Source organism: Ambystoma mexicanum, chromosome 11 (assembly GCF_040938575.1).
Source record: "Ambystoma mexicanum isolate Mex_15411 chromosome 11, UKY_AmexF1_1, whole genome shotgun sequence".
Taxonomy (NCBI): Eukaryota; Metazoa; Chordata; class Amphibia; order Caudata; family Ambystomatidae; genus Ambystoma; species Ambystoma mexicanum.
Window position 1 is genome coordinate 929,163,861 of NC_090934.1, and position 27,263 is coordinate 929,191,123.

The window sequence follows — 27,263 nt, forward strand, 5'->3', positions numbered from 1 at the left end:
TGCCTTTACTGCCTACATGAGGACAAGACGCACGTGGAGAAGGACTGTGCGTTTTGCGGCAATATGTCGGAGCGGACCATGAAGGACCGCCATCAATGTCTCGCCAACTGGCTGGAAGGAAAGAGCCCGTCGGGCGAGAAGAAGAAGTCAGAGCGGTCTTCTAAGACCTTTGAGGGTGCCCCGGCGACGGGGGTCCAACAGAAGGCCAAGCACCGCGAGTCCGCTGGCACCGGGAGCGCCAAACGGTCGGGCTCTACGGGCGCCAGGCAGGGCGCATCCTCCCCGGCGCTATCAACCACGAGCCAACGCTCTGGCTCGGGTAAGAGGAAGGCCGAGCACCCGGCGAAGCTCCTGGAGAGACCCCGGTCGAGCTCGAAGGCCCCATCGGAGGGGGAGCGAGGCGGTGACCCTCCCCCCCCCAAGGAGAAGGCGGTGAGCGCACCTAAGGTGGTGAAAGCCTTAATCCACCTGGCCAAGGCCTCTATCGAGACAGTTGCGGCGGCCCTGGCTCAGCCTGTGGAGGCTATACCAGTGGTGGCGACCCCGGGGCCCAGAGTCTCCCTGCCACCGCGGAGGGAGTCCTCTTTCATGCCCATCGACAGGACCCCCGTGAAACCTCCGACGGAGAAGAAAAGGGGGGGCAGGAGGTTGTCGTGGATTCGGCCTCAACCTCTGAGGAGGAGCTGATCGAAGTCTTAAGCCACGGCGTTGGCGTGGAAGAAGACCAGCCCGTCGGGAGGGACCACGACGTAGGAGACGACGAACGTCGAGGGTGCCGACGTTGCTCCCGACAGCCCGTCGGACTCCCCTCAACCAGTGCCGCAAGACAACTCGGCGGCCATTTTGTTGGCTATACAGTCCTTATGCTCGGAGATAAGGACGAGACTGCCGTTACCACCAACGGAGGAACCGCTCCCGACGGGGGACCCGTAGCCAGGCCCTTCTGGGAGCCCTCCCCCTAAGAGAAGAAGGATTCATCCTCCTTTTCAGCCATCGCGCCCTGTTCAGCCCTCCTCCCCGTCCACGACACGTGGGGATGATACGGGGACTGACACGGCCGCGACGGGTACAGACGACGAGGTTTACGACGAGGATCTCCCGTCGTCACCTCCCACCCGGGCTTCCCCACCCGACGAGATTGGATCGTTTCACTCCATGATCGCCAGGGCATCTGAGCTTTTCCAGCTCTGCCCGGAAGAGAAGAAGAAGGAAGGTTTCCTTTATCAACGGCGCAAGACCAAGAGGAAGACGGTCCTCGCTGTACCTCTACTAGACGATATTTGGGATGAGGGCCTAGCCCTCCTCAAGAACCCATCCACGACGCCGGCTAGAAGGGATCGGTACGAGAAGAAGTACCGGGTCCCGGACGCGGCCCCCTTGTGCCTTCGGGCACAGCCGACCCCGGACTCGGTCGTCTCCGCGGCGGCCAGGAAGAAAGCGGGGGGGGGGGGGGTGCGGCCTCTACGTCGACCTCCCCGCCGGACGGCGAGGGAAAGAAATTAGACAAGATGGGACGCAGAGTCATCCCGTCGGCAGCGACGACGATTAAGGCGGCCAACGCCTTGGCTATCGTAGCCCACTACGACAGGGAGTTGTGGTACAAACTGGCCCCCCTGCTGGACTTCCTACCAGACGACAAGAGGGCGGAAGCCCTAGAGATCTTGCAGGAAGGAGAGGTGGCGTCGGACCACGCCATTACGATTGCGACGGACATCGCTGACACTGGATTTCGCCAGTTGTGCAACGGCGTGTGCCTTAGGCGGCGTGGATGGCTCAAGGCTACTGACTTCCGTCAGGACGTGCAGACCAGAGTCTTGGACATGCCGTTCGACGGAAACAACCTGTTTGGGAAAACGGTGGACGATTCCCTTCAAGGCGGACACAGAGGCGGCCCGGGCTCTTGGGGTTCTCCAGCAACGGCGGCCGCCCTTACTGAGCGGCGGAGGCAAACAGGGTGCCTCCAAAGGTTCCAGCGGCAGATTTTCCACCTACCGTCAAGCGGCCCGTTCGTCGTCACAGGAAGCTTACAGGGGACGAGGCAAGTCAGGCGGACCCCGCCGTCGTCGCCAAGGAGGACAAGGCGGCAAAGCCTCATCGAAGCAGGACTGAACCGGCCGTGGGGTCGGGCCCCCACCGAAGCACCCCGGTGGGAGGCCGGCTGGCGAGCTTCGTCAGCGTGTGGGAGTCCATCTCCACCGACTGTTGGGTGCTGGACGCCCTAGCTCAGGGTCACACGCTCGAGTTTCTAAAGAGGTGCCCGCACGTCCCCCCTGTGGCCAGGAAAGAACATCACGTCCCTCAACTTCTCTTGGAGGCAAAGGCGATGCTCAGGAAGGGCGCCATCGAGCTCGTCCCAAAGAGGCTTCGGGGCTCCGGAGTTTACTCAAGATACTTCCTCGTGAAGAAGAAGACGGGAGGATGGCGTCCCATCCTGGACCTACGACGACTGAACAAATTCATCAAGGCACAGAAGTTCCGGATGGTCACCCTCCAACACGTCCTGGGTCAACTGGAGGAGGGCGATTTCCTGTCGTCGTTGGATTTGGAGGATGCCTACTTCCATATTCCCATCCTAAAGGGACACCGAAAGTTTCTCAGGTTCGTGGTCCAAGGGCGTCACTACCAGTTCAAAGCCCTTCCCTTCGGCTTGAGGTCGGCACCCAGGGTGTTCACCAAGTGCCTCGCACCGGTGGCGGCGCAGCTGCGCCGAGAGGGGATCCACGTCTACCCCTACCTGGACGACTGGCTCATCCGAGCAAAGACGAAGGAGCTCGCCGTGGAGCACACAGCAAGGACCGTCCAACTACTCACGGACCTGGGATTCTCCATAAACTACGCCAAGACCCACCTGGTGCCCACGCAAGACGCACTGTTTCTGGGAGCGAAGCTCGACACAGTGTCGCTTCTGGCCTCTCCGTCGGAGGAAAGGACGAGGGCCATCTTGGGCAAGGTGCAGTGGATGCTGGCTGCGGACGCGGCCAGGGTGAGGTCCATCAAGTCCCTCCTCGGAATGATTCTTGCATTTATCTCATCCGCCTATGCAGGCTCCGGATGCGCCCGTTGCAGGAGTTCCTGGACGCGCGTTGGATGCAGACGACGGGCAGCTTCGAGGAGAGGATCACACTCGACGAGAGTTTCCGACGAGCGATCCGGTGGTGGGGCACCCGCGCGCATCTGACGGCGGGCATGGACTTCCAGACCCCCGGCCACCAGGAGACAGTGACCACGGATGCCTCCCTGGAAGGGTGGGGAGCGCACACCGAAAATCTGCACGCGAGAGGCCTTTGGCTTCCGACGGAGAAGTCCCTCCATATCAACGTCCTGGAGCTCCGTGCAGTGTTTTGGGCCCTCGGGTCCTTTCGTCCGTCCCTCAAGGGCAAGGTGGTGAGGATCTTCACCGACAACACCACCACCATGTTCTACATCAGGAAGCTGGGCGGTACCAGATCCCCAGCTCTGTCCAAGGAGGCGCAGGATCTGTGGCATTGGGCCGTCGCCCAAGGGATGTTTCTGGTGCCGTTTCATCTGGCAGGGATAAAAAAACACCATCGCCGACTCGCTCAGCAGAGAGCTGCGCTCGTGCCACCAGTGGGAACTACGACAGGATCTAGTGGACCGCCTCTTCTGACGGTGGGGCACACCCCAGATCGATCTGTTCGCGGCGGCGACAAACTCCAAGTGCCGGAGGTTCGCCAGCAGGTTTCCCCAGCCGAGGAGCATGGGCGATGCTTTCTCGTTCCTCTGGGAGGGCCTGTTTCTATACGCGTTCACTCCATTGCCATTGCTGATCCGGCTCATCAACCAGCTCAAGAGGTGGCCGAGGCAGATATGGTTCCCGGACCTTCTGGACTTGTCAGCGTCCCCGTCAATCAAGCTGCCAGTGGACGCGGATCTTCTCTCCAGGGAAGGAGGCGCCATCCTCCATCACGACCCGAAGTCGCTGAACTTGCAGGCCTGGCTCCTGCAGCGTTCGAGTTTGGAGGATACGACATACCGGCCGACTGCAGAGAGGTTCTTGCAAAGGCCAGGGCGTCCTCAACTCTTAAATGCTATGCACACAAATGGAAGAGGTTCTCTGTCTGGTGCCACGCACAGAAGATTAACCCTCTACGGATTACGGCTCCCTAGGTACTGCCGTACCTTCTGACGCTGGCCAAGGCCGGACTGGCGCACGCGTCCATCAAGATTCATCTTGCTGCGATCTCCCGATACACCAGAACCACGTGGCAGACGTCTTTGTGGTCTCATCGTCTGGTGAAAGAATTCATGAAGGGACTGTTCAGATCGTTCCCGCCGGTGAAGGCTCCGGCCCCGGCGTGGGAGCTCAACGTGGTGCTGACCAAGCTCATGGGACCTCCGTTCGAGCCTCTGCACTCGGCTCCGTTGAAGTTCTTGTCATGGAAAACAGCATTTCTTGTGGCCATCACCTCCGCACGAAGAGTGGGAGAGATCCAGGCCCTTTCCTGCAAGCCCCCATACTTGACTTTTCACGACACGAGGGTAGTGCTCAGGACGCACCCCTCCTTCATGCCCAAGGTGCCGTCGGGCTTCCACCTCAACGAACCCTTGGTGTTGCCTGTTTTCTTCCCGTCGCCTTCGTCGCTGGCCGAAAGGACTTTGCACTCGCTGGATGTGGCTAGAGCGCTGAAGTTTTACGTGGACCGCACAAAGTGTTTTTGGAGGACGTCACAACTTTTTGTGAACTTTGGACCTGTCAATCAGGGGAAGGCTCTCTCAAAGGCCTCAATTTCCAGATGGCTCTCCGGCTGTATCATGTACTGTCATCGGTTGGAAAACCAATCGCTGCCTGGCCGTCCGAGAGCCCATTCCACCAGAGCGATCGCAGCTACCACGGACATCTGCAGGGCTGCTACGTGGAGGTCGACGCACACCTTCACGAAATTCTACTGCGTCGATCGGGATTCCAGGGAGGAGTCCAGGGTCGGCCAAGCAGTGCTACGCAATCTGTTCGCCTAAGGTGAGCCGGGTGAGGAGGTAAGAATTGCTTAATGTTGAGTTTGATGTAATGCTTAATGTTGAGCCTTTGCCACCTCCCGTGGTTGTGCATGTGTGTACTGCTATGTATTCTTTATTCATGAGCATGTGAATCCATGCCAGACCCCATGCTGGAGAAGGAACAAGTTACTTACCTGTAACTGTTCTCCAGCATGGGTCTGGCATGGATTCACATGCGAACCCTCCCGCCTACCCCTCTGCGGCTCTTCACTTGGTCATACTGCCACTTCACGTGCTACCAAATCTGAAGATGGCTGCCCGAGGCGGGGCTTAGGTAGAGGGCAGTCATTGGCTGTGGTCAGTATGACGCAGAGATCAGTGATTGGTTACTACTACGAAAGACAGATCAGAAACAAAACTGATACTGATTTTTTCTTTACTGAGGATTCCCAGCCTGACGACGGGGAATATTCATGAGCATGTGAATCCATGCCAGACCCATGCTGGAGAACAACAGTTACAGGTAAGTAACTTGTTCCTACCCCTCTATCTTCTGTTTTCTTCCCTCCATCTTTCTGCGTCCGCTCCCAACCATGGCATCATCTTCGATCCATCTTTGTCATTTTCGTTTTACATCTTCACAGTTGCCAGGGCTAGTTTTTCAACTTAGTTAACATTAGTAAAACCCGTTCTTTCCTTACTTTTATTGCCACCAAAATGTTTGTCTCCAGTTCTTTATCTTTTCTCATCTGGACTACTGTTCGTCTCTTCTTCTTGGGCTTCTGCTTCTCACCTTGCTCCACTTCGCTCTATTTTAAATTTTTCCATCCATCTCACTTCTCCACGTGAATCTCTTACTGGTGGGCTTCAGGCTTTACAATGGTTATGCTGTGACTCTCTCATTTCATATTCTTTGTCTTGTTTTCAAATCTTAATTTGCTACGGGTCTGCCTTACTTTTCATCCTTGGTTCTCTGCTACCAGCCTGCTATATCTTTACACTCAGCTCAATTCTTCTTGACTTTGTGCCCAGTCACGCTTCCTCTCTTTTTCACTCTTGACTCCTAAGCTATGGAATTCTCTTCCTTTATCCATCCAGCCTATTACTTCTTTCTCCTAGTTTGATATTCAGTTAAAATGTAATGTACCTTCTTCCTCATAATAGACCTATTGTAATTGCTTCTCTCGATTGTAACATTTCATTTTTGTAAAAGCGCTTAGACGCTATATAAATCTAAATTAAATACAAATACAAGACTTTTGTAATCAAGCTGTGAGAGTGGTAAGGCAATAACTGCCATGGTTCTGTGTTGGAACAGCCAGTACGGCATGATGCGACAATTGCATCGTAAATTAAAGGGAAGTTTCCGAGTATTGCTTTAAGATGTGGTGACAAGGTGAGGCAATTGACCATGAGAAATCCGAGATTTCTGACTGTCCTAGTTATTTAAAGGGAAGTTACCATTTCTTCCGGCCATGGAATAGTTGTGGAGTGTGGTGTTTTGGTGGTGCAGCTCCTGGTCTCTGTTGTTGTTAGGATGAATTTCAGTCAGTTGATGGACAATGAGAGGTATTTAAAGAGAATTGATTGTTTTTTTGATGAGTTCTGCGTTAGTTTGGAGACCTTTTCTGGGTGAGCAGCCTTATTGCAGTAGATGAGACCTGAGTGAGGTCATTCAACTTTAGAAAAAGTAGAGGCAACAGATTTGGACCTTGTGGTACTCCACAGGAGGTATAGCAGGAGTCATATGCTGTGCCTCCAACCTGTGGGAACAGGAAAATGTCATCCAAGGGAGCATAGTTTCCTTTATTCCTTTATCTGCAAGTCCTTTAGGACAATTTTGTGGCTGATTGTGTCTTGCAGGATGTAATATATTGGCATTGTAAACTTGATTGACAGCCAGCAGTGTTAATGCTAGTAGAGTAGTATTGCTGGGTATATGACAAGACACTTGAGGAACAAACCTCCACTCTCCCTTTATATAGTCCATGCTCTTGATGGCATTTTTTTGGTGATGCTGATGACAAACTCATTAATGATGACCTTTTGTTTGCTGCCATCACCAGTAACACATGTGACTGCTCCATCTTGCTGAGTGAGCATGTCCTTGGATATTTTCAGGTTCAGTGGGCCTTGAGATGATCTCCTTGCTAGATCTGAAAACCATGGACTAAGTGGCCATAGACGCTCTATCAAGATTAGAGTGTAGTCGGTATCCAGTTAAATTTTCAAAAAAACATTTTCGACATGCCATTTTATCGACACAAAAATGGCGGGGGGAAAAATTCTGAATTTATTCTTTTTTATTTTATGTTTTTATTTTTGTTTCGTTAGTAAAAAAAAAAAAGTGTCAGTAAAAAAAAAACGGGGGATGGGGGGGAACCCCTCCCATTAAAAAAAAAAACATTCAAAAATGTTTGATTTTTTTTTTCCTCCGGCATATTTGGATCCACAAAATGGCATTTCGAAAATGTGACGTTCGAAAATGTCCATAAGGACTAAGACCACCGAATTCTGGAGAAGTGGGGGGAGTGACTTAAGAGCCAAAAATATGGCTTTTATTTCTAAAAAAATGTATGTGATGTGACTTGTCCTTTAGAGACCATGGTTGAAATGAGTCCCTATCATGGCTTCCCAACCCTGCATGCAGGAGTCCGTAGACATCTTTCTCGAATGTGGACTTGGCTAGAAGAGAGCACCACTCGTGAGAAGGGTGTCCCGACTCCACCACAGGAGGTCTTCGTGCAGTGCCACTGGAGTTGTTATTTTGTCTGACTGAGAGCCTATCTCCTAATTTCAAGAAGTGGCTATGTGCAGCTGCAACTTCCTCATTTTGAGCCTTGCTAGAGACACAGCAAGAATGCACGTCGCTAGCAACCCCAGTAGTCGCTGTAGTTATTGTTCTGGTGGTGAAGTGAGTAATCTCTGCGAGAATATCTCTCCATCTCTCCTGAGTTGGAATCACTCTGGCTTGATTGGTGTCCCACTGAAACCCAATGAATCTGAGTTGGGGAAAATTCTCTGATTTTTAAGTGTTGAGAGAAAATCCCAAGTTGAACAGCATGTCTATCGACGTTTGTAGGGTGTGTGTAGCCTCCTTTGGGGATTCCACTTTTACAAGCCAATCGTCTAAATATGGATAGACATGTTGGCCTCTCCTTCTCAAAATGTTGACAATCGAGTTCATTATATTTGTAAACGCTCTAGGCGGTGCATTTATCTACAATGGCAGTGCTTTGTATTGGTGGTGCTTCCTCATTACTGTAAATCTGAGAAATTGTCTGTGGGGTTGCCATATAGACACATGTAGGTGTGAGTCCTTCAGGTCCAACGCACCCAGCCAGTCCCCTGCACAGAGAGACTCTGCATTATTTCTTGAGTGGGTAGGAGAGGTTGAAGTAAGACAGGTTTAGCCCTACTCTCTAGTCTGGTTTTTCTTGGGATAGCAAAAATCCTTGAGTAAAAACCTTTGGCCTTGTTTACTGGAGGCACCATATCCACAGCTTTTATTTTTATCAAGGTCGCCACTTCCCTGACCAGTGCAGTAGAACCTATCTGGATGAGTGGGGAGGATGCTGGAGAAGGAAACTGAATGGGTAACTGAAAGCCGTTGGGAACCACAGAAACTAAGGGTCTATAAACATTTGACATGATTGCTCCAAGAGAGTCAATCTGCCCCCACAGCGGACTCGTGGACCCAGACGTCAATTTCATTGTTTTTTATTTTACGGAGGCTGATGTAGAGGATGGGAGGCAAAAAGAACACTTTAGGGCTAGTCCTTTGTTGTTTTCGTCTATTGGTACTAGGCGACCTATCAGGCTATCTCGCTCTCCTCTCCTTGAAGCCTCTAAACCCTCCAAATGGCGAGCTCTTGGTTCAGATATAGTGCTACCCTGTGTAAACATTTAACAGCCTGCTTGGTGAAGATCGCCAGCGACTTTGCTATTTGCCATCTGGTTTGTTTTTGGTTAACTCCTATTCAGTGGATGAGTGGAATAGACCCCAGGCCTCAGAGGGTAGGTCTAAAATCCTGTCCTGTACATCATTGGTCAATTTTGTAGCATGCTTCCATGCTGGCCTGTGCATGTCTAATCCTGAACACATGTGCCTGCTGGCTTGGTCAGTGTATCCCAACTGATGCACCTAGCATAACTTGGGCCACTAGCTTTGCTTCCATTAGACCTGGTTTGAAAGACGCCTGTTTATCTGTAGGCAAGTGCTGCTCACAATCCGCATCTCTCTCCGGAGACGCTGATTTGCAGCAGCTAATACTGCATCTTTATTAGCTTGATGCAAATGTTATGCTGCTTTTGAATATACCTTCTTGTATTGGCTTTGTGTAGATTGACCATACAAAACTGCAATTATCAATAGATAAGTGCAACCCCTCCATTCATTCATAAGCTACTTCGCGCATAAGAGCGCTGACAAACATCCTTTCCGCAAAGATGGCCCTGCTCAGAGGGCATATATTGTAGACAAATCACGATGTGTATGTTTAAAGTGCATTTATTACATTTGTTATTCAAATTTCATTGTAAAACATTCATTTGTAAGAAAAACCACATATAACACATTGACATTTCATATATTAAAAACCCATTTTTTAAGGATACACATTTCGCATCTAGAAAAAACACATATATCAAGAACAGTGATAATATCTAACCCATTCTTACTCGCATCCACTTTCATTCACATTCATACCACCCACCATTCGTACTGTGCAAAAAACCGCAATGCTAATAACTCTGTTCTAAAAATAGAACACCCATTTATTGGGGCTAAAGTTTTGTTGTATATTTACAAAAGCATGTTGAACACTAGTTTGTCTTTCACAAAATCAAACCGGGCAAATGTTCAAGAGAACTTGTTTATGAACATGTATTAATTGCCATATTTTTTAAAAACTCAAGACTGCCCAACTAAACATAGTGGGCTCTATGGTATTGTCTACTCGAGTTTCGGGCACCACAATAGACATGTACTATTTCTATTTGGTGCGCCTCATCAGGACATATATATTTCTTAGATAACAAAAACCAGTTCATATTGGCATAGTTCAGCTTGAAATGTAGTGCGTGTCATCCAGATATTCAATATACAACTTCTTTCCATTTGAAAACAGAATTCATACTTCTATGGGTCAAACTGTGTCTGTCGAGACCACTTCAGTAAAAGAAGGAAAGCAGACAGAGAGAAAACGAAGAGAAAGAAAACACAAGCACTTGTTTAGTTAAAATAGCTCTTGGCCATGTTACTCATATTCTCAACATCTTTTCATGGCTAGCTGTATTTTCTATCTAGAAACATCCTGTCTACGCCCCTCCATTGTTATGGGCGTGGCCAAATCTGGGTAATTATACCCTTGTTTTAACAGGGGAGTCTGAATCCTCTCCTAAAGTTGGAAAAGTGATGTCGCTAACTAAAGTGCTGGACAACAACATCCTTGCCACCCCGCAACAGGCAACACACACAAAATATGGGAGCATCTAGTCTCCTGAGTAAACAAGGGACCCCAGTTTTCTCAAATTACACCAATCAAAGAAAAAACAGTGTTTAGTCCCAATAGACTCGTCTTGCCTCAATTGAAGGGATGGCTTTGTGTAGATTGAAGCAGCCGCTACTACAGAAGAGTATGGTTGAGGGTGTGAGGAAAGCAGTATCCCCTGCGAGCCTGATTGCTTATAGCAGGCTTCCAGTTTTTTGTTCACCTGTAGGGAAGAATGTGGTTTTAACCAAATCTATCATAACCTCCTTCTGCAACAGAATTCCCAAAGGCGATGCCGTTTGAATAGCTAACACTTCAGCTAACACCCCTGACTCTGGCTGATCCTTCTGCGGTGCTGGAACTCGCAGAAATTCTGTCAATCCCTCCAACATTCTATAAAAAAGGCTTTGACCGAGGAAGGGAACTCTTGACTCTTCATCTTCCTCATCAGTATCAACAACGTCATGGGACGATTCTTGTATATGAGCACCTGAATCCTGACCCTTGGGGTATTCCGGAACTCTGCGCCTGTGCCATGTCCACAGGAGAAGGAATGTCCCTTATCTTGTTCACGGGTTGTGGACCCATATTATGTATTACTGGCAACAGTGCAGGAGGGGCGGCGGTGGTGGTGGCGGTGGTGGTAACGGTGGAGGAGGCAGAGCCACTATTGGGTGAGTACTTGGTTACATCTGTGGGAGAACTTCCTTAATTAGCCTCTTCAGGATGTCCAGCATTTTAGGATACTTGATGGGGTTTAGAAACTGATCAAAAGATCTATCCTCGCAGGCAAGAGTGCTTTGTACTGTGGCTCTGGCAGCTGCTGCTGTTGGGGTCCACATGGAGGTGACTGGAACCCAAAGCATCTGCCTCTTTTGATGCATTAATGGGTCTGAGTATCTCATGGCATTAGAGGCTGAAAAGTATGTCGTACACCATGGTACCTCTGCCCCTGACTATTGTACTCTGATTGTAAATTGTTGCACTGCTTGCACCTTGCCCATATGACCTTTTTGGGTTATTGGAAGTGGTTCTGTGGCTCTCTCTGAAGGGGATGACTCAAGTGAATATGTGGCCCCTCTCCATGCTGTGTGAGCGTGCAGCTCACCCTTCACTTCTAGCTGTCATTTTGTGACGCAACTGAGGGGAATCTGGAATGCATGGGAAACTAACGTCTGGCATGGAACCCTGAAGAGGAGGTGTGGACTGACCCTTGGGCAAAGGCCTGGGTCTCTTAAGGACCTCCGCGTATTCTCCGGCAGGTTTGTAGCCCTCAGAGGAAGCCCTGGTAGTCCTTTGTAAAGGTGCCCACCTCGGGCCCAGGTCTGGTACACAACCTAGCAGGTCCTTTGGACTGCCATCTTGTAAAAGAGCCATTCGGCCCCTCGAGTCACGAGACTCCTCAGTTAAGCTGCTGGTAGCCTTTGAAGCCTTAGGGCTGGTACCGCTAGAAGAGTCTTTACGACCCCTCCCAACCGAAGTACCCAGAAAGTGCTGGGGTGGATTAGTTAATAAAAGATGCACTTACCTTTTTTGGAGAAAATTTCTCTCGAGTGCGCTAACCTGTTTTTCAACGATCTGAGAAGGGAATGGGATGCAGAAGTATCACTTTGAGTCTGATATTTGGTATTGAATCCGAAAAGAGGTGCTGTATGAAATAATTTTCTCCTTCTCTTCCGTTTTTGCTTTTATTCATTATGGTGGGTCGATCTTTAATGTATCTTCTGAGTTGTGCTCGGAAGCTGCAAAGACCTACATATATGGGCCTAGACCGTGATCTTCTTTTGTCCACGGATCTAGAGAGGCTATCTATCGAGGCATGTTTCTAAATTGCTTTTGACGACTTGGTATTTCCATCGTCCCGGAGTACTTTACAAGGTTACTAATGGAGGGGGAAGGGTGGCGTGATAAAGAGCTGACTGTGCAGGCTGCAGACCATGCTCTATGGGATACTCATCCGCCCTCTCCAGTTGGCGATGTACCTCCAAATTTAGAGCTGATTTCAGATGTTCCCATCATTGGCCCCATAATTTCACAAGAACTATTCAGATGTGTGCACCTGTCTCTAGAAACTGCTACAGCCAGAGAGGACGTTTTATTACATTTTACAAAAAGGAATCCTGAATCTCTAGAGATCTTCATTGCGGGAGAGTGGCTTACCTTCATTATCGGCCCTTGCCGGGCATGGCAGCTATTTTTGCTTTGAATAACATTCCTGATCTAGAAAACTCCAATGCCATCTGCTCAGCTAGACCTCTCATCCTGAACTCCTTATTAACAGTGTGTAAAAATATCAAGCGGGACATGAGTGAAGTGAAATCTATTTTATGCTATTATAATTGTAAATTGAGTTTGAGGGCTATATCACCGCCCAGACCAGGATGCATTCACCAGCTGTGGTCCACACCCCTGCCCCCATGCATCGCACTGGCATACCAAGTTGAGTCCTCAGTGGTTCAATCGTATTCTACCAATGTTCTCGACATGGAGCCTGATGTTTCTCCATCACCAGTTGGTGGAGGCCAGCTGCGCTGTCCAACGTGAGGCACTGTCATTGGAAAAACCTTAAAGCCTCATGCAGAAAGCTGCAGTTAAAAGGTAAAAGGGCTTAAATACCAACTGTAACTCTCAGAGGACGGAAGAAAAGCTGGTCGTATTGAAGAAAATACCAAATGCTCCACGAGAAAAGGAAAAAAGAACTTCCGATCTAACATGGGAGTTTGATCCCTTTCCAATGTTAACAAGGACTCTCTAATCCCCTTCCTCCAAAAGAACGTTTATTGTGTGATGGAGGGTTAAAGGGACTGACTGGTCCTTGAGGCGCCAGATGATCTAGACTTGGAAAACAGAGATGCTTCCTCCTTACTGGCTATAGGGCTAAGTATAGCAGAGACTCTGTCAAATCCTCTGGTTGTCCATAAGGGGTTCACGAGAGATAAGGAGCCTGCTAAGGGTCCTAAAAGCAGTGCGTTTATCCATGACGACAACATGTTGCTTGTCAATCGATAAAATACACCTATGGAGGAAGCAGGAACATTCGATGTGCTGACATTGGAAAATATTTTAAAATCAAGATAGGAGATCCTATCTCATGTCCTTGACTTACTTTTTAACATCCTTTCCTTAAGAAACATTTACTCTAGCGATCTTGTTTTAATTGACTTTCCAGACTGATGTGGTTTTTCTGCACATCAAATCGAAACTGGTGGTAAGGTTTGACAGTTGTCTTCCCAGGTGGAAACGATGCAAGGAGAGGGAATTGTCGATTTGACGGCTCCAAAGGAGGGCAAGGTCATCCTGGATAATCCAACTCTGGATTTGTGTTGACTCCCAGGTTGCTTAGCTGGTGCCTCCTACATCTAGTCTTTTGTCCTGGGGCTAGCGGTTGGTCTGGTTGAGAATGGGGCGTGCTGGAATATTTGAATGATTCATATGTATTGGAATCATTCCAACAAAGGGGCCGATGACTTGGTTGATCAGGTTGCTGATTTACTGCAGGATTGGCATGACTCGGGTGCTGGGAATCTTGTGCTGTTAGTTGGTGACTTCAACGTCTATTGTGCAGATAAGCTTCTTTAGATCTTCGCCATTTAGATTATCACTAATAGAAGGGTGTGAATGCGAGGAGGTGGAGACACCTGATGAATGAGTGGGATATTTTGTGTGTAAATGAGGCCTTTTCACAGCAAAGTATACTGGGGAAAAACTGGTACTCCGATAAGGCTGCTTCCTCGATTGATTATATGTTTGTTACTGTCCATGCTTGAACACAGTGATCATCTCCTTTTGCCAAGCTTCCTTCTTTTCCTCTATAGTATGCCTGAGTCATCTAGCGCAATCAATCTGAGTGTTAAAGGGGAAGTTTGCTCAGACATTTTATTGGGCCAGTCGATTGGGCGTGTACTTTGAGTATACACCGATCGATCCAATGCATAATGCCTTACTTTTTCTCATTTATATTTATTCATGCGGAAACAGGTAGGGTACTGCCATCTTGTGCTAATCTAATCCGCTCATCATCGCCCCTAAGTTCAAGTGCCCTCGCGGGAGTAATTCAGATCACCCGCCCCCAAAAGCTGACCTCACTAGTCTTAAACGATATGCTGCCCCTATTTTCATGTTGTTTGTGGGCAGCATAGCCAAATGTACCCTGTCATCACCCACTTCATAGCGTCCCATAGGACTCAATGGGGAGGACGGAAGCACTGGCACTGTGTGCAGCAATGCCAGTGCGTCCGTCAAACTCTAGCGGGTGCCGTTGCGTATTTTAAATTGTCCCAAAAATATTACTTATCTTAATTCCAAACAAAATATTAATCAACAACTATTAATGTAATTCAATAAATTCTCACTTCTCATACCTCATCATCCAGACCGGTTGTTATCGAAGAATAGTACATTGATGAAGTTCCAGCATCCACCTATATCAAAGTGATTGTTATAATAAGGATATAAAGGCAAAATGAAAAACATTACATGCAAAAGATGGTTGATATTGAGATACAATCCTACATGCCACTTTGTATCAATAGCTAATATTATACATAACAATGATCAATATGTTTAAAGTTGAACTTGATCATATAAATGTATTGTGCAGTCACATCTGAAGGATTAGTATAAAAATATGACTTGACGGGTGAGTGAGGTTGCTGTTCACTAGTGGTCGATGTGGAATTCCGGCCTTTTATTCAATGTATATATTGATAAGTGTTCAATAGAAAATGTACATTAGTATTTTAATTTAGACCACATGAAACGCTCTAAAATAAGTTTTTTTTTCGTGCATGTCGCTTGGCCTGTGCATTTGGGTATTTGACGTGTCTGTGGTTTCCTCCGTGGTAACGGTCTGTACTTCCATCAGTGTCGTCCATGTAAAGAAAGACATGATAATAACACATTTAACAGAATAAGCAATTTTTAAAGGATGCCATGTAAGTGTTTAGAAAGGCTCCCATTCCACTGAACTATCAGTGTATCCCTAAAATAGGGCTACACAAAGTAGTATAAAGTGAAAAATGTATAAACTACAGTACATTGTGTCGCAAAGGAAACTTATGTAATACAATATCGATGGAAATATTCCCTAAAAACCGTTCATCCTGTTACCTTTTCACACACTATTTCAATAGATTTCAATAGATTGAGTGATTATTTAGAAGACCTATGCATACACAACAATTTAGTACATAGTAACAAACAAACATAATAAATACATCGTCCACTACTCACCTGAATCAGCGTTTGCTGAAATTCAGTTGGAACTGCACTGGGAAGTAATTTGCAAAGGAGTCTGCGGAGACACTTTTTAGTGTACTTTGATTGATGGTTGGTACATATCTTTTGAAAAGTGAATACTGCAGACGTAGAACCGGTTGCCCCTCATGTCATCCAAGACATCCTGGGCTCTGCTTTCAATCTTTTAACACTGGAAATCTGTAGTTCAACAGCATTTTCTTATTCATTTGAGATCCTTTGAAAATATATGCATCACTGCACTATGACTCTTGACATGGCTGATATTTGGGCAACCAAAAATGATACATGAAGGTATTGTTTGATTGTCCATAAGATCTGTTAAAACATATACATAAATATTACAATTAATAAAGTATCACAGTGAGTAAATCAACCATAACATAGCTTTGATAGTAAACGTTTTACATTTTCAAAAAATGCCCTGTAAATAAGTCTAACCATCACAGCGATCAAATTAGTTCGAAATCATTTTTCTACCACAAGCAGAAACTTATTACTAGTAGATTGAACAAACTTTGAGCCACCTAAAGAAAACATGCATTTAAAACATGGACTACGAAACATTACATTTGGAAACCATATGCTGTAATGTTTTGTGCTAATTCTTGAGACTAAAACAAGTCTTTGAGATAAATTAAAATGAGACTACAGTGTACATCGAGTATAAAGCACTAGAAGGTTGCTGAGCAGAAAACGATTCAGAAACCAATAGTTGACTTACCGTTATTTGGGAGAACAGATGAGCTGATTCAGCAAGCAAGGTAAAAAGGGGATAGTTTACGATATCCGCTGTAGATTGCAGAGATGTTTTCTTGGTAACTTTCAAGGTGTTTATAAAGGCTTACAAAAGTGGGTGTGTATGTGAATATCTGACATGTTCATTCACACCCACCCAGCGTATGTTAATGTTTGACATCCTCTAGCCTGTCAGTGCATCCCCCTTGCACGTGCCCGGCCACAGGTGTGAACTGCCATTGATACCGGAGGGGGTATGGATGTGGATGAAGGTGGGCGCAAACGGCCTGCATCACAGTCAAAGGACACTGAGATATGTTGATTTGTAGGGAAGAGATCTTCAAAGGGGAGTCTGGAGACACCAGGTCTGCTGTGTCCATGTGGACAATGGTCCCCATGTGAAAGAACCCTTAGAAGTGTAACATGGTAGTCGGCACCTTGAGCATTCCCATCCACCCAGCCCCCTTGCGAGTGCACGGCCACATGTGCGAACTGCCATCGATACCGAAGGGGGGTGGGGGGTATGTAGATGAAGGCAAGCGCAAAAGGCCTGCAAAATAGTCAAAGGACACATAGATATGTTGATTGCAGGGAAAGGATCTTCAAAGGGGAGTCTGGAGACACCAGTTCTGGGGTGGCCACGGGGACAATGGCCCCCATGCGAAAGAACCCTTTGAGGTGTACATGGTATTTGTCACCTTGAGGGTTCTCATCCACCCAGCCCCTTTGCAAGTGCACAGCCACATGTGGGAAGTGACCACACGGGGGATGGATATGGATGAGGCGAGCGCAATATGCCCGTAAACTTGTTAAAGCACACCGATCTTTCATGATCCTTTCAGATGTTCGGACGTGGGGTTGACTTACAAAAAATGTGACTTTCATATTAACTCATTTATAAAATATGTTTTGATTAGTATGGTAAGGGGGATGGCAATGACAAACTACAAATTGTACTGCTGTGGGTGACGTACTGTCTGTATAAATCCCCTGTATTGTCCGTAGTCACTGGGGAATTTCTCACGAATGGCTCGAACCACACAGGCCGGTATTAATCGTTGAATGCGGAATCCCAGTCTTCCATGAATCCACCATGTAAACCCACGATAGGCCACAAGCCTGTAGCACCTGTGTAAGAGATACAGAAATAGTTTACCTGAATAAACCCGATAATTACATTTATTTTGTTTGCACTACCTTCTAAAATGTAAGGCATTGTTATGCTTAAAGTACCCTTACGAGCAAAGTACTTGTGATTTCAACTTGGGATCAATTAGAAATAAAGGCTCATTCCAACAAAACAGTTTTGGGCATAGGGAAATATTGTTTTTAACTTCAAAGTGAAAGAATCGTAATTGTTTGGACATTAAATGTAGTGATGAATACTTTTGTTTGAGATTAGTGAGAGAAATGTATTCAATTTGCAGAAAAAATCTTTAATCGGCGATCCATCGAAGTTACAATGATGTAGGAGAACAAAATAAAATAGTTAACCGTCTCGTTGCCAAATATAAAACATCTATATAGACTAAACGTACTTGGATTCTGAGGGTGAACTGTAGCTCGAAGTTTGTGCATAAGGACCATCATCATTCTCAAAACAGATCTTGTAAGGCAGGCTGCCCTGAAGTTCTGCTGCTCGGTAATGTATAGCGGTGGTCTTTCGTCTTTGGCAATGTAGGCCAAGCAGCCAGAGGTTTCTCTGCAACAGCAGTTCTCCACCAGAGTTGACATAACCGCACAGCTATGGCAGGTACACCAGGTGGAAACATCTTCCATGCGACTGGGTTCAGGCTCTGGGGATTGTCACGACTTTCATCTGATTCCCTGTTGTTGCGGCTTCTTTCTCTTTCAAACATTTCCTCTTCTGAATATTCAGGTTAATACTGGTAGGGCTGAATTATTGCCATATTTCCTGTATATTGACAAAGTACAAAATAAACAGTGAGAAAAATAAAAATGTTTTTGTTTGGATACAGTAACGAAATGAGGTTTTACATTAAAATTCAATGTTCAAGAAAGACAAGAGAAAAGCAGCAATGGTGCAAAGACAAGAATAAGAGGCACAAACTTTGAAAGTTTGCAAAGAAACATGTAAAGAAAATGCCATGTAGAATGTAAATATGGTTTGGTAAAGACATTTGTACATAATATAAGAAATGTTTAAATAAAAAGCGACTACTGAGTTAAATCATTTTAGGCTATATAAGGACCTGTTCTTAGTGCGTCATACTTGTAAGATCAAACAGAGCAGACCCAAGTCATGGAGGCTCAAATTATGAAATACAATGACGTAAGAGAACAAATAAACTCCAATGTTGTGTGATCAAAAAGGTTTTTTTTATACTTGTTGAGGAAATGGGCGTCTTGGCATATCCATGGAGACGCATCTAAGTTGACATGAGATGTGCATTGAGGTTGTGAAAAGGGGCTAAGCATCTTGTGATGTCAGTTTTAGGACCAGGTGATCTGAATTACTGCCGTGAGGGCACTTAAACCTAGGGCGATGGATCAGCAGATAAGATTAGCACAAGATGGCGTTACCCTAACCATTGTTTGCATGTGTAAATGAGAGAAAAAAACGACTGTGATGCATTGGAAATTCTTTTAAGATCGATCCGGGTATGCTCAAAAATACATGTCCAGTCGATTGGGCCAATACAATTTCTGAGCAAACTTCCCCTTTAAGTTGAGGTGAGATTTTTGGAAATGCTAAATGGCCACAATACTTTTGGTAATCACCCAACAAGGATGCAGCAGTCAATCTGGGGATCTTGCAGGAGACAGCATGCATTACCGTGTATGCCAATGTGAAGGGCCTATTGGGTCAAAGCAAGGGCTGTTTCTCTTCATAGATCAGATGTCTGGGGAATTGAGAATTACGAGGCCATGCAAAGAATTGAAAACACGTTCTGTAGAACGGCCTTACGATTACCAGCTTCTAGTACAGCCTACACTATACTTGAGGACCTTGGGATTAAATATCTAGCGGACTGCTTGAAATGTACACAATTGTTATTTAGGCAAACGTATGGACCAGTGCCAAAGATGGATTGTCAGTTGATTGTTGCAAATATTTGCCATGGAAATCCCATTGGTAAAATGTACACTTGCATTGCTTTAAAAGTGTATGGCCTCACCTAGCATAAGCAACGTTCTGAACCAAAATTTAAGCAAAATTCAAGGAGGGGGAAATCTAATATGTGCTGCTGGATTGTTCCAGAAATGCATGGAAGTTGTTACAGAGAAGAGAACTGGCAAATATGGTCTGGGAGGCAATCACATTTCCAAATAGCTGGCAAGCCTATCTAGACTATGCCCCCATTAACAAGTAGCACATTTCAATCATGATGATGCGTTTTAATTGCTTGAGCATTAATTTTGCTAATGCTAAATCGGTTATGCAAATGTATGCTATGTAAAGAGCCACATTTGTTTTCTTTTGGTAACGTTTACTTTGATGGGACTTGGAATCAAGTTTTATGACTGACTGAGGGGGTTGTGGAGGAGAGACACATGTTTGTAGGCAAGAGATAGTAGGAAAGACATGATAGGTTCACAGGGTTGTGAGCTGTCGGCCATGTCTTCTCCTTGCTATCATACAGGGTCTGGGGAGTATTATACCCTGGTGTAAGGACATGCGATGTTCTGGGGCACTTGGAGGATCCTTGTATGCCCTCTCCAAATTGTGCATCGCACAGTGAGCCGGGCTCTCTGGTCTGCAGAGTGCCATGGGTTCTGCAGAGTGTCAGGCCATGTTACCTCAACACATTAGGTTATTTGTGATCATTGCTATTTCAGCACAAGGGCCTCAACACCTAACTACAGGAGCCATAATCACTAGCAGAATTCCCAATTAAAGGAAAGTTATTTATATAAGTGCTTGCTGCCTGTGGCTTATTTCAGTCATCAGGTGTTTGTGACATCCCCTTTTGCAATGTTGGGGTGAATGGTCCTCCTGCTCAATGAAGGCTGGTTAGTGGTGACAGTGCTGCACTTTGCCATTGCACACTACAGTTTATAAAGCAGCACAGTTGAATGGTTGGCATGCATTGGGTAAGAAACACCCAAATGGTCCTTTTTGACCTTCAGAAATTGATGTCGTGGAGATGATCAACTTATTTAGAAACTGAGTACCAGAGCTTTTGCTAATGTTTCACCTTAACTGTTTTCCAGGTGTGTCTGCACAGTCCTTCCTAAATGCCTTCAACCAGGGGAGCTCGGCCTTCAACCTACAGGTGGCCACACCAGGGGTAAGTGACACCACAACAGTTATATCAAGGAATTGCAAGCCCTGGAGTCATATAATGCCACCACCTTACTGCTGCTCCTATTGTTTGTAGCTAGGTGAACTCGGGCACAGGGAAATCGGGACTTGCAGAGAATCGCAGAAATGTGCTCCAGTAGAAAGGCTGATATTAGACCTTTAGTCTTGTGATTCTTTTTGGTTTAGTGTGGGGGTGTTTGTGAGATGGAAAGTAAGATTTCTTCCGTATTGAGGACAGATACACTCCACAGTACTCAAATATGTGCCTTTGACATTTTCGCCACTCATTTCTTGCTTGCCTCTTTCTTTCAACTCCAACATGCCACTTGCTACCCCAACCGCCCTTTTCAAGTATGAAACCCCCTTCTGAAGCAACAGTCCCTGAGCCCTTGTCCCATCCGAACAATAAAGCCACACCACTCTTCCTTAACCCTCCCCTGACCTGACACTCTGTCCTTTCCAGATAACATCCCCTGAACCAAAACTCACATGTCCTCTTCTGCAGCAAATCCCTACACTTTTTAAACTCCCATAACTAAATCTAGGCATGATTTAACAGATCTGCAGTAAAGGTTTGAACTGATCTCCTTAGTCTAATACTTACTGCTCAGCCTTGTTGCCAATGGAGAGTTTGGTTAGACATTTGTGTGCAACCATTGCAAGTCCATCAAGTCTGGCTGCCAGAACACTGCACCAGAAGTGGTTCTGAAAAACCTCCTAACAGATGAAATTTGCATTGGCTGTTTTAGTTGCTCTAGATTTATTTGCAGCGCTCGACACATCTACAAGATTCTCCATGACACAAAGCATTTCGGTTTCTGCCTTAACCTGAATAAAACCCTAACTTTTTAATTGCTCGCTACAAGTCAAGCTCTGGCTCTGAGACGCACTAGTATGAAGAGTATCACAAAGCTCTTCCCATAACCCATTGCTCTTTAACCTCAACATGCACTGACTAACTCATATCATACATCATTTGAACATTTTTTACCAAATATATGTGGATGAAACCCAACCAGTGATGAGAGCGGCCTCTTCAGGATAACTCCTCAGAGTGCTACTTGATTGTCTACAAGCTGCCCAGAGCTGTATGAACTGAAAAGGGTTATTTCTAACTCTGGACAAAACAGGCCTCATTCGCACAGGAGCTCCCACCTTTCCTCTCTGGCTTTTCATTGGCTGCTCAAAGTAGCCTCCACAATATTCCCCGCCAAATCAGTTTGGAATGTATGCAAATACTTTAATGACCGGCTTTCTCTATGGTGCCAATTCAATCAAATTATCAAGACATGTACCTTACCACGTCGACTTGGCATGCACTTCACTTACTCTTATTCCCCATGAACGATCAGGCGTCTCTCATCAAAACCTTCATCATCTCCAGGCTGGCTAGTGCCAACTCCATCTATATTGACTCCCTCAATGTAGTACAGCAAACCAAGTGGTGCTCCACAATAAGGCTGCCAAACTCATTGCTAAGCTGAAGCTCTACACCCCTATCACACAGGCTCTGAACGCACTTCACTGGCTTCTTATGAGGCCTGCAATATCTTAAATATCCTGTTTCTCACCCACAGAACAATGCAGTACAATTGGCCCTTTTAATGACCTGGCCTAGCAGTTCGGGCAGGGCTGCTCCTATTTGTGGCAGTACCTGATTGATTTTCATATGGCTGGTCCCTCTTGCAATGGCGCATATGTGCTAAGAAACAGTGGCAAAAAAGGTAGCAGGCGCTCCTCTCCAGAAACAACATGGCATGATAACCTGTTCTGAGATGTGAGTTTGCAGCACATGCTTTTTGCTCACTGTACCTTTCACAGATGGAAAATATCCATTTGCATATCAGTCTTTGTCCCGCCCACATGGGCAGTCCAGCACCGAAATGCTATGGCAATTCCTCTCTGAACAAGAGTACCAACAGCAACCCCATACACGTGTTTTAGCCTTGTTGGGATTCATCAGTGAGGTGAAGCTGTGCATCTCTGAGCACAGTGAGCAGGGAGTCCACGTCTGGTTGCCCCCAGGTAACTTAGGGTAATAGGTGATATGAAGTATTTTATATTAGATGGGCCTCAGTTTGCTGGATATGCTTGCTTCCTGGGGGACCCCAGGGCACCCACCCAATCTTTCTCTTCCGTACCCCCTAGGTCCCTCTCCCAATTGTCTCTCATTTATTTGTCTGGGGCAATGTGGAAAAGTTATCACCTGGTAGATTGTGGTGACCACCTAACCTGTAATCCTCCCCTCTAGCAGGTTGGCTTCCAAAGCAGAGCATTCAGGGATGTCCCACTGCTCCCTGCCAGTGTGTCTCATTGCATGCTGTAACTGTATGTATGTATAGGGATTGTTGTCATGCAGCCCATGTGTGCCCTTCAACTGTTGGAAGTGGGCTAGTTTCTTTTGAACAGTGCTCTGTGTCATCTTCTGAAAGCCAGGCTCCATCCATTTAGCTTGAAGCCAATCTTCCCCACCTCTCGAAGATCCCGATTACCACAGATGGGAGCCTCCATCGTCACCAACCCGCTCCAGCCCATCTTTTTTTATGACCCGCGGGCCAAGCTTTGATCGGGCAGCGGCAGGGTGTCCCTCCGGGGGTGCCTGTACAGCATAAGTGTCCAAGGGACATTTAACATCATCTGTTTTTCCAAGTGGATATGTAAACGCCCCTTCCTCGTAAAGCCACTTATTTACAGCCACCAATTGGGACTCCCGGTAATATTTCCTGACGTTGGGGAAGCCCTCTGCCCCCCCCACCCTCAAAGCACTTCACCAACCTGAACAGTGTGGACAACGCGATTCTTGGAACCTTTTTACCCAACATCATCTCCCTCTATAGCGCGGAACACCTTTGGGGGGACCTTTAAACAGGGTATTCTGCAGCACGTAAAACAACCTCGGGAGTGTCAACATCTTGAATAGGTTGGCCCGTCGTAGTAGCGAAATCGACAAGGTGGCCCAGTGCTGGACGTTGGCCTTGGTCCTTACTAAGATTTGATCCAGGTTATTTTTTTTCGTTTCTTTTCATTTATAAGGTGCTTTGACTTTATTAAGTCTTTGACCACCACATGTTGAACTTTACAAAAAGAACCAGGAAAAAAAGAAGAAAAACAACATAAACATCACAATCTGGGGCAGGTTGTCCTGATAAAGCACGTTGATGGTCGAGTTTCTTTATTCTGTCCCATTATCAGTCTCTATACAACTGTTTTAATTAATTCAAATACTCTGATTAAGAAGTTGACAGGTGCAATTATCAGTGAGTTACTTTCCCCCTGCATAAAGTATGTCCACCATTTGTCCAGTGTCAGTGATCTCGGGTCTTTGAAGAAAGTTCCCAAAAATGGGTTTCTGGTGATTCTTAGCGCTTTGTACTGTAGCATCACATGCTTGAGGGTTTCTTTTGTTGGTTTCAACTTGCAAAATCTGCAACAGCTGTCTATTGCAACCGCTATTTCGACCGTTTAACTTCCTGCAGAGAGGACTTCCATTGTTAGATGTAAGTTAAATCAGAATCTCATATACTGGCCTCAAGAAGTTGTTTGGACTTCTTATCGGGTATTTAGGCAAGGTGTTAAAAGCTCTATAAAGCGGGATCCTGTGTGTGTATAGTTTGAATTTACTTGCTGGCTCCTGTGTTTTTATCCAATCGTGTTTCCACAATTTGATTTTTACCAATGTTGGGTTGGCTATCAGTTGCTCCTTAGAGTCCAGATCTTCTAAGGGTTTGTTGCAATTTTTCTGCCAGTATCCCAAGCGAGGATCAAGTTCACTAGAGAGGGCTCTTTTTACCAAGGCAAACCCTCTTGTCTGAATCTTCAGTCCTGTAGCATGTCCAGGTTTTCCAGTTGACCATAACTAGGAGGGAAATCAAACCAAGTTCTTGGCGTATCACCTGTATTTGTACACAGGACGGGAAGTGTAGAATCTTCTTCCAAAGTAGACTCCAGTATTGGACCATTTTTAGTTGGAAAAGAAAGGGAGACTCCAGCCCTGTACGTTAGAATAGGGACTACCTTCATTTTATAAAAGATGATGACCGGGACGATAGAGAATTTGCCATATTTCCTTTGTAGATTTCTTCCTTGCAGTGCCAAAGCTCTCGCTTTATTCCTCAACATGATTTCTCTGTGTATCTCTCGAAGAGGTGTTTAAACAATTCCCCTACTATGTTAAGAAATTGACTCGAGACTCTTTCTCTGCCCATGAACCATGATGTCTTATTTGGCTTTCTTCCTTTGGCAAGCTGCAGGATCATTATTTTCAATTTTTCAACATTTAGCCATAGGCCATTTTCTGTGCATATGAATGTAGTGCGTTTAGGTGTTGTTGCAGAACGACTGGTGTTTGGTCGATTAGCAACAAATCATCAGCGTACAGTAAGTGGTCCAGTGGCACTCCTTGTAGATTGGGAGGGAAACTTTTTGCGTCCAACATGTGTTAAGGCAAATCTGAAATAAATAGATTAAACAAGGCTGGAGCCAGGGGTCAACCTTGCTTTAATCCTCGTGATGTGTGAATGTTTGATGATAGTTCCCCTCCCTGCTCCAGCCTTACTTCGATCGATGTTTCTTATTGTATAGCTTCATTCCTTGCAAGATGTCACTTGGGCACCGCCACCTTTCCAATTTAGCCCATAGCAAAGGTCTTTCTATGGAATCACAGGCTTGGGACAGGTCCGTGGAGGCCAGGTAGATTTTCTATTTCGTCTTGGTTGCTCTTTTCTCCAGGAGGTGGATCAGGAAAACTTTTAATGAGGTTACCATCTCTTTTACAAACCCAGGATTGCTGTATGTCCAAGTGTCCTGTTTCTCGCGACTATGTTTCTAGGCCATTAAAAATCAGCTTGGTGAATATTTTGCCTGCTACGTCCAGTAGGGCGATGGGTCTGTGGTTTCCCAGATCTAACTTGTCACCTTTCTTAAATATTGGGACAACAATGGACATTTTCCATGAGCACAGGACTTTCCCGATTTCCTTGATTTGTGAGAACAATGCCAGGAATCTCGACCATAGTTCAGATTCTTCCTTTAAGATAGTACTGGTTAATCCATCAGGGCCAGGTGACCTAGAGCTATTGGCTCTCTTTATCAGGACGAGAATATCCTGCTCAGTAGTCTGGAATGTACAAGGGGCTTCCCAAGTTATTTCCCTTATCTGATGAGTTGGTCTTATTGTTTGAAACTGGTTGGTGAAGTGCTCTCTCCATATTACTTCTTGCACTGGGTTCGCTTGCGGCGCTTCCCTTGTCTTATTGGTTGTGTCCAACAGTTTTCATATTTCTCCCATCTTTTTGGTAAGGATTTCTTTGGAGCATTAGCTCTGCATCCTCTTGTATCATTTTATATTTGCGAGCTCCGACCCAGTTCCTATAACTCTTCTTACAGAGTTTGGTTAGGACCCCACATGATGCCTGGTGCTTTTTTTGTAGTGTTTTTAACTCTGCTCTTAGTTGTCTTCTTTCGGCCACTAATTCGGCATCATAGCAATGTTTTTTGCGAGAAGTGAGGCTTTAGTCCAAGCTGTCACGTTTCAACAAACACCATCAGCAGTTTGGGATACTCTACCAGGTCACCCTCATTTATTTCCTTTGTTCTAACATGTTGTTTAAAACAGCAAGTCAAAATAGATATTTTTGCAGCATTCATCACCAACCGGTTGCGATCTTGTGTTACTTGAATGGGGGTTAAGTGGGTAGCCTTAGGTAGTTTAAAACCTTGCTATGCAAGTAGGTTTGACCAATTTGTGATCGCTGCCTATCGTCGGCAGTTCCTCCAACTTAGATACACTGGGATGGAGGCCATCTGAGACAAAGAAGTAGTCGAGAACTTTACTTGTAACCTTTACAACCTCATGTCGGATGGGCTGGGACGTCTCCTCGCGTGTGACCATTTAGCTGATGCAAGCCACAAGCTTTTGCTGCAGTTTCCCATCGCAAGCCTTTTTTTCCGAATCAGGCAGAGGTTCATTTTTCTTGATACATGAATTCAAGTTTTTCTCATAGACGTCATATTGAAGTCACAGCAAATGACGATAAATGGGTCTTCCAAGCATTCAATCAAGATGTCCATCTGGTCCATGAACTCTTTTTATAAAAACAGTCTTCGATTCCTTTAGAGTTCCAGTATATGTTTAACAAAATCAACCAGTCAGAGCAGCCTGTCCTTTTCCCCCTTATCCAGATTTGAAACACCTGTATATAGACGTTTAGTTTCCATGTCTTCAATGTTTCAATAGTGGTTCAATTTTTTTATTAGGGTTAAAAGACCTGCTAAGCTGATTATCATGGTTCCTTTCACTGCTGAGTTTATGTAAGCAGTGAATCCATCCGAGACCGACGTAGTTCTCAAACAAATTATTTGGAGGCAAATAACGTCATAGTCATCCCATCTAGTCGCCTCCTTTGAAAGCGGATGGGCAAATCCTCTCGTATTCCAACTGCTTATCACCCAGGTGTTAGGGCCGACTTAGCCGGTAGTTATAGTGCTTTATTTTCAAGGATAAGAGCTTGCGATAGCCACAACCAAGAATCTTTACTGACGTTTCTTTTTTTTCC

General features: G+C 45.9%; 1 protein-coding gene across 2 annotated transcripts in view; it reads left to right on the plus strand.

Moving 5' to 3' along the window:
* GATD1 (glutamine amidotransferase class 1 domain containing 1) overlaps positions 1–27,263 on the plus strand; it is a 160,564-nt gene that overhangs the window by 32,433 nt on the left and 100,868 nt on the right. For both annotated transcript variants that reach the window (XM_069624035.1, XM_069624036.1), the window contains exon 2: positions 20,619–20,695. In XM_069624035.1, coding sequence (XP_069480136.1) covers positions 20,619–20,695 — 77 coding nt within the window. The remainder of the gene's footprint in view (positions 1–20,618; positions 20,696–27,263) is intronic.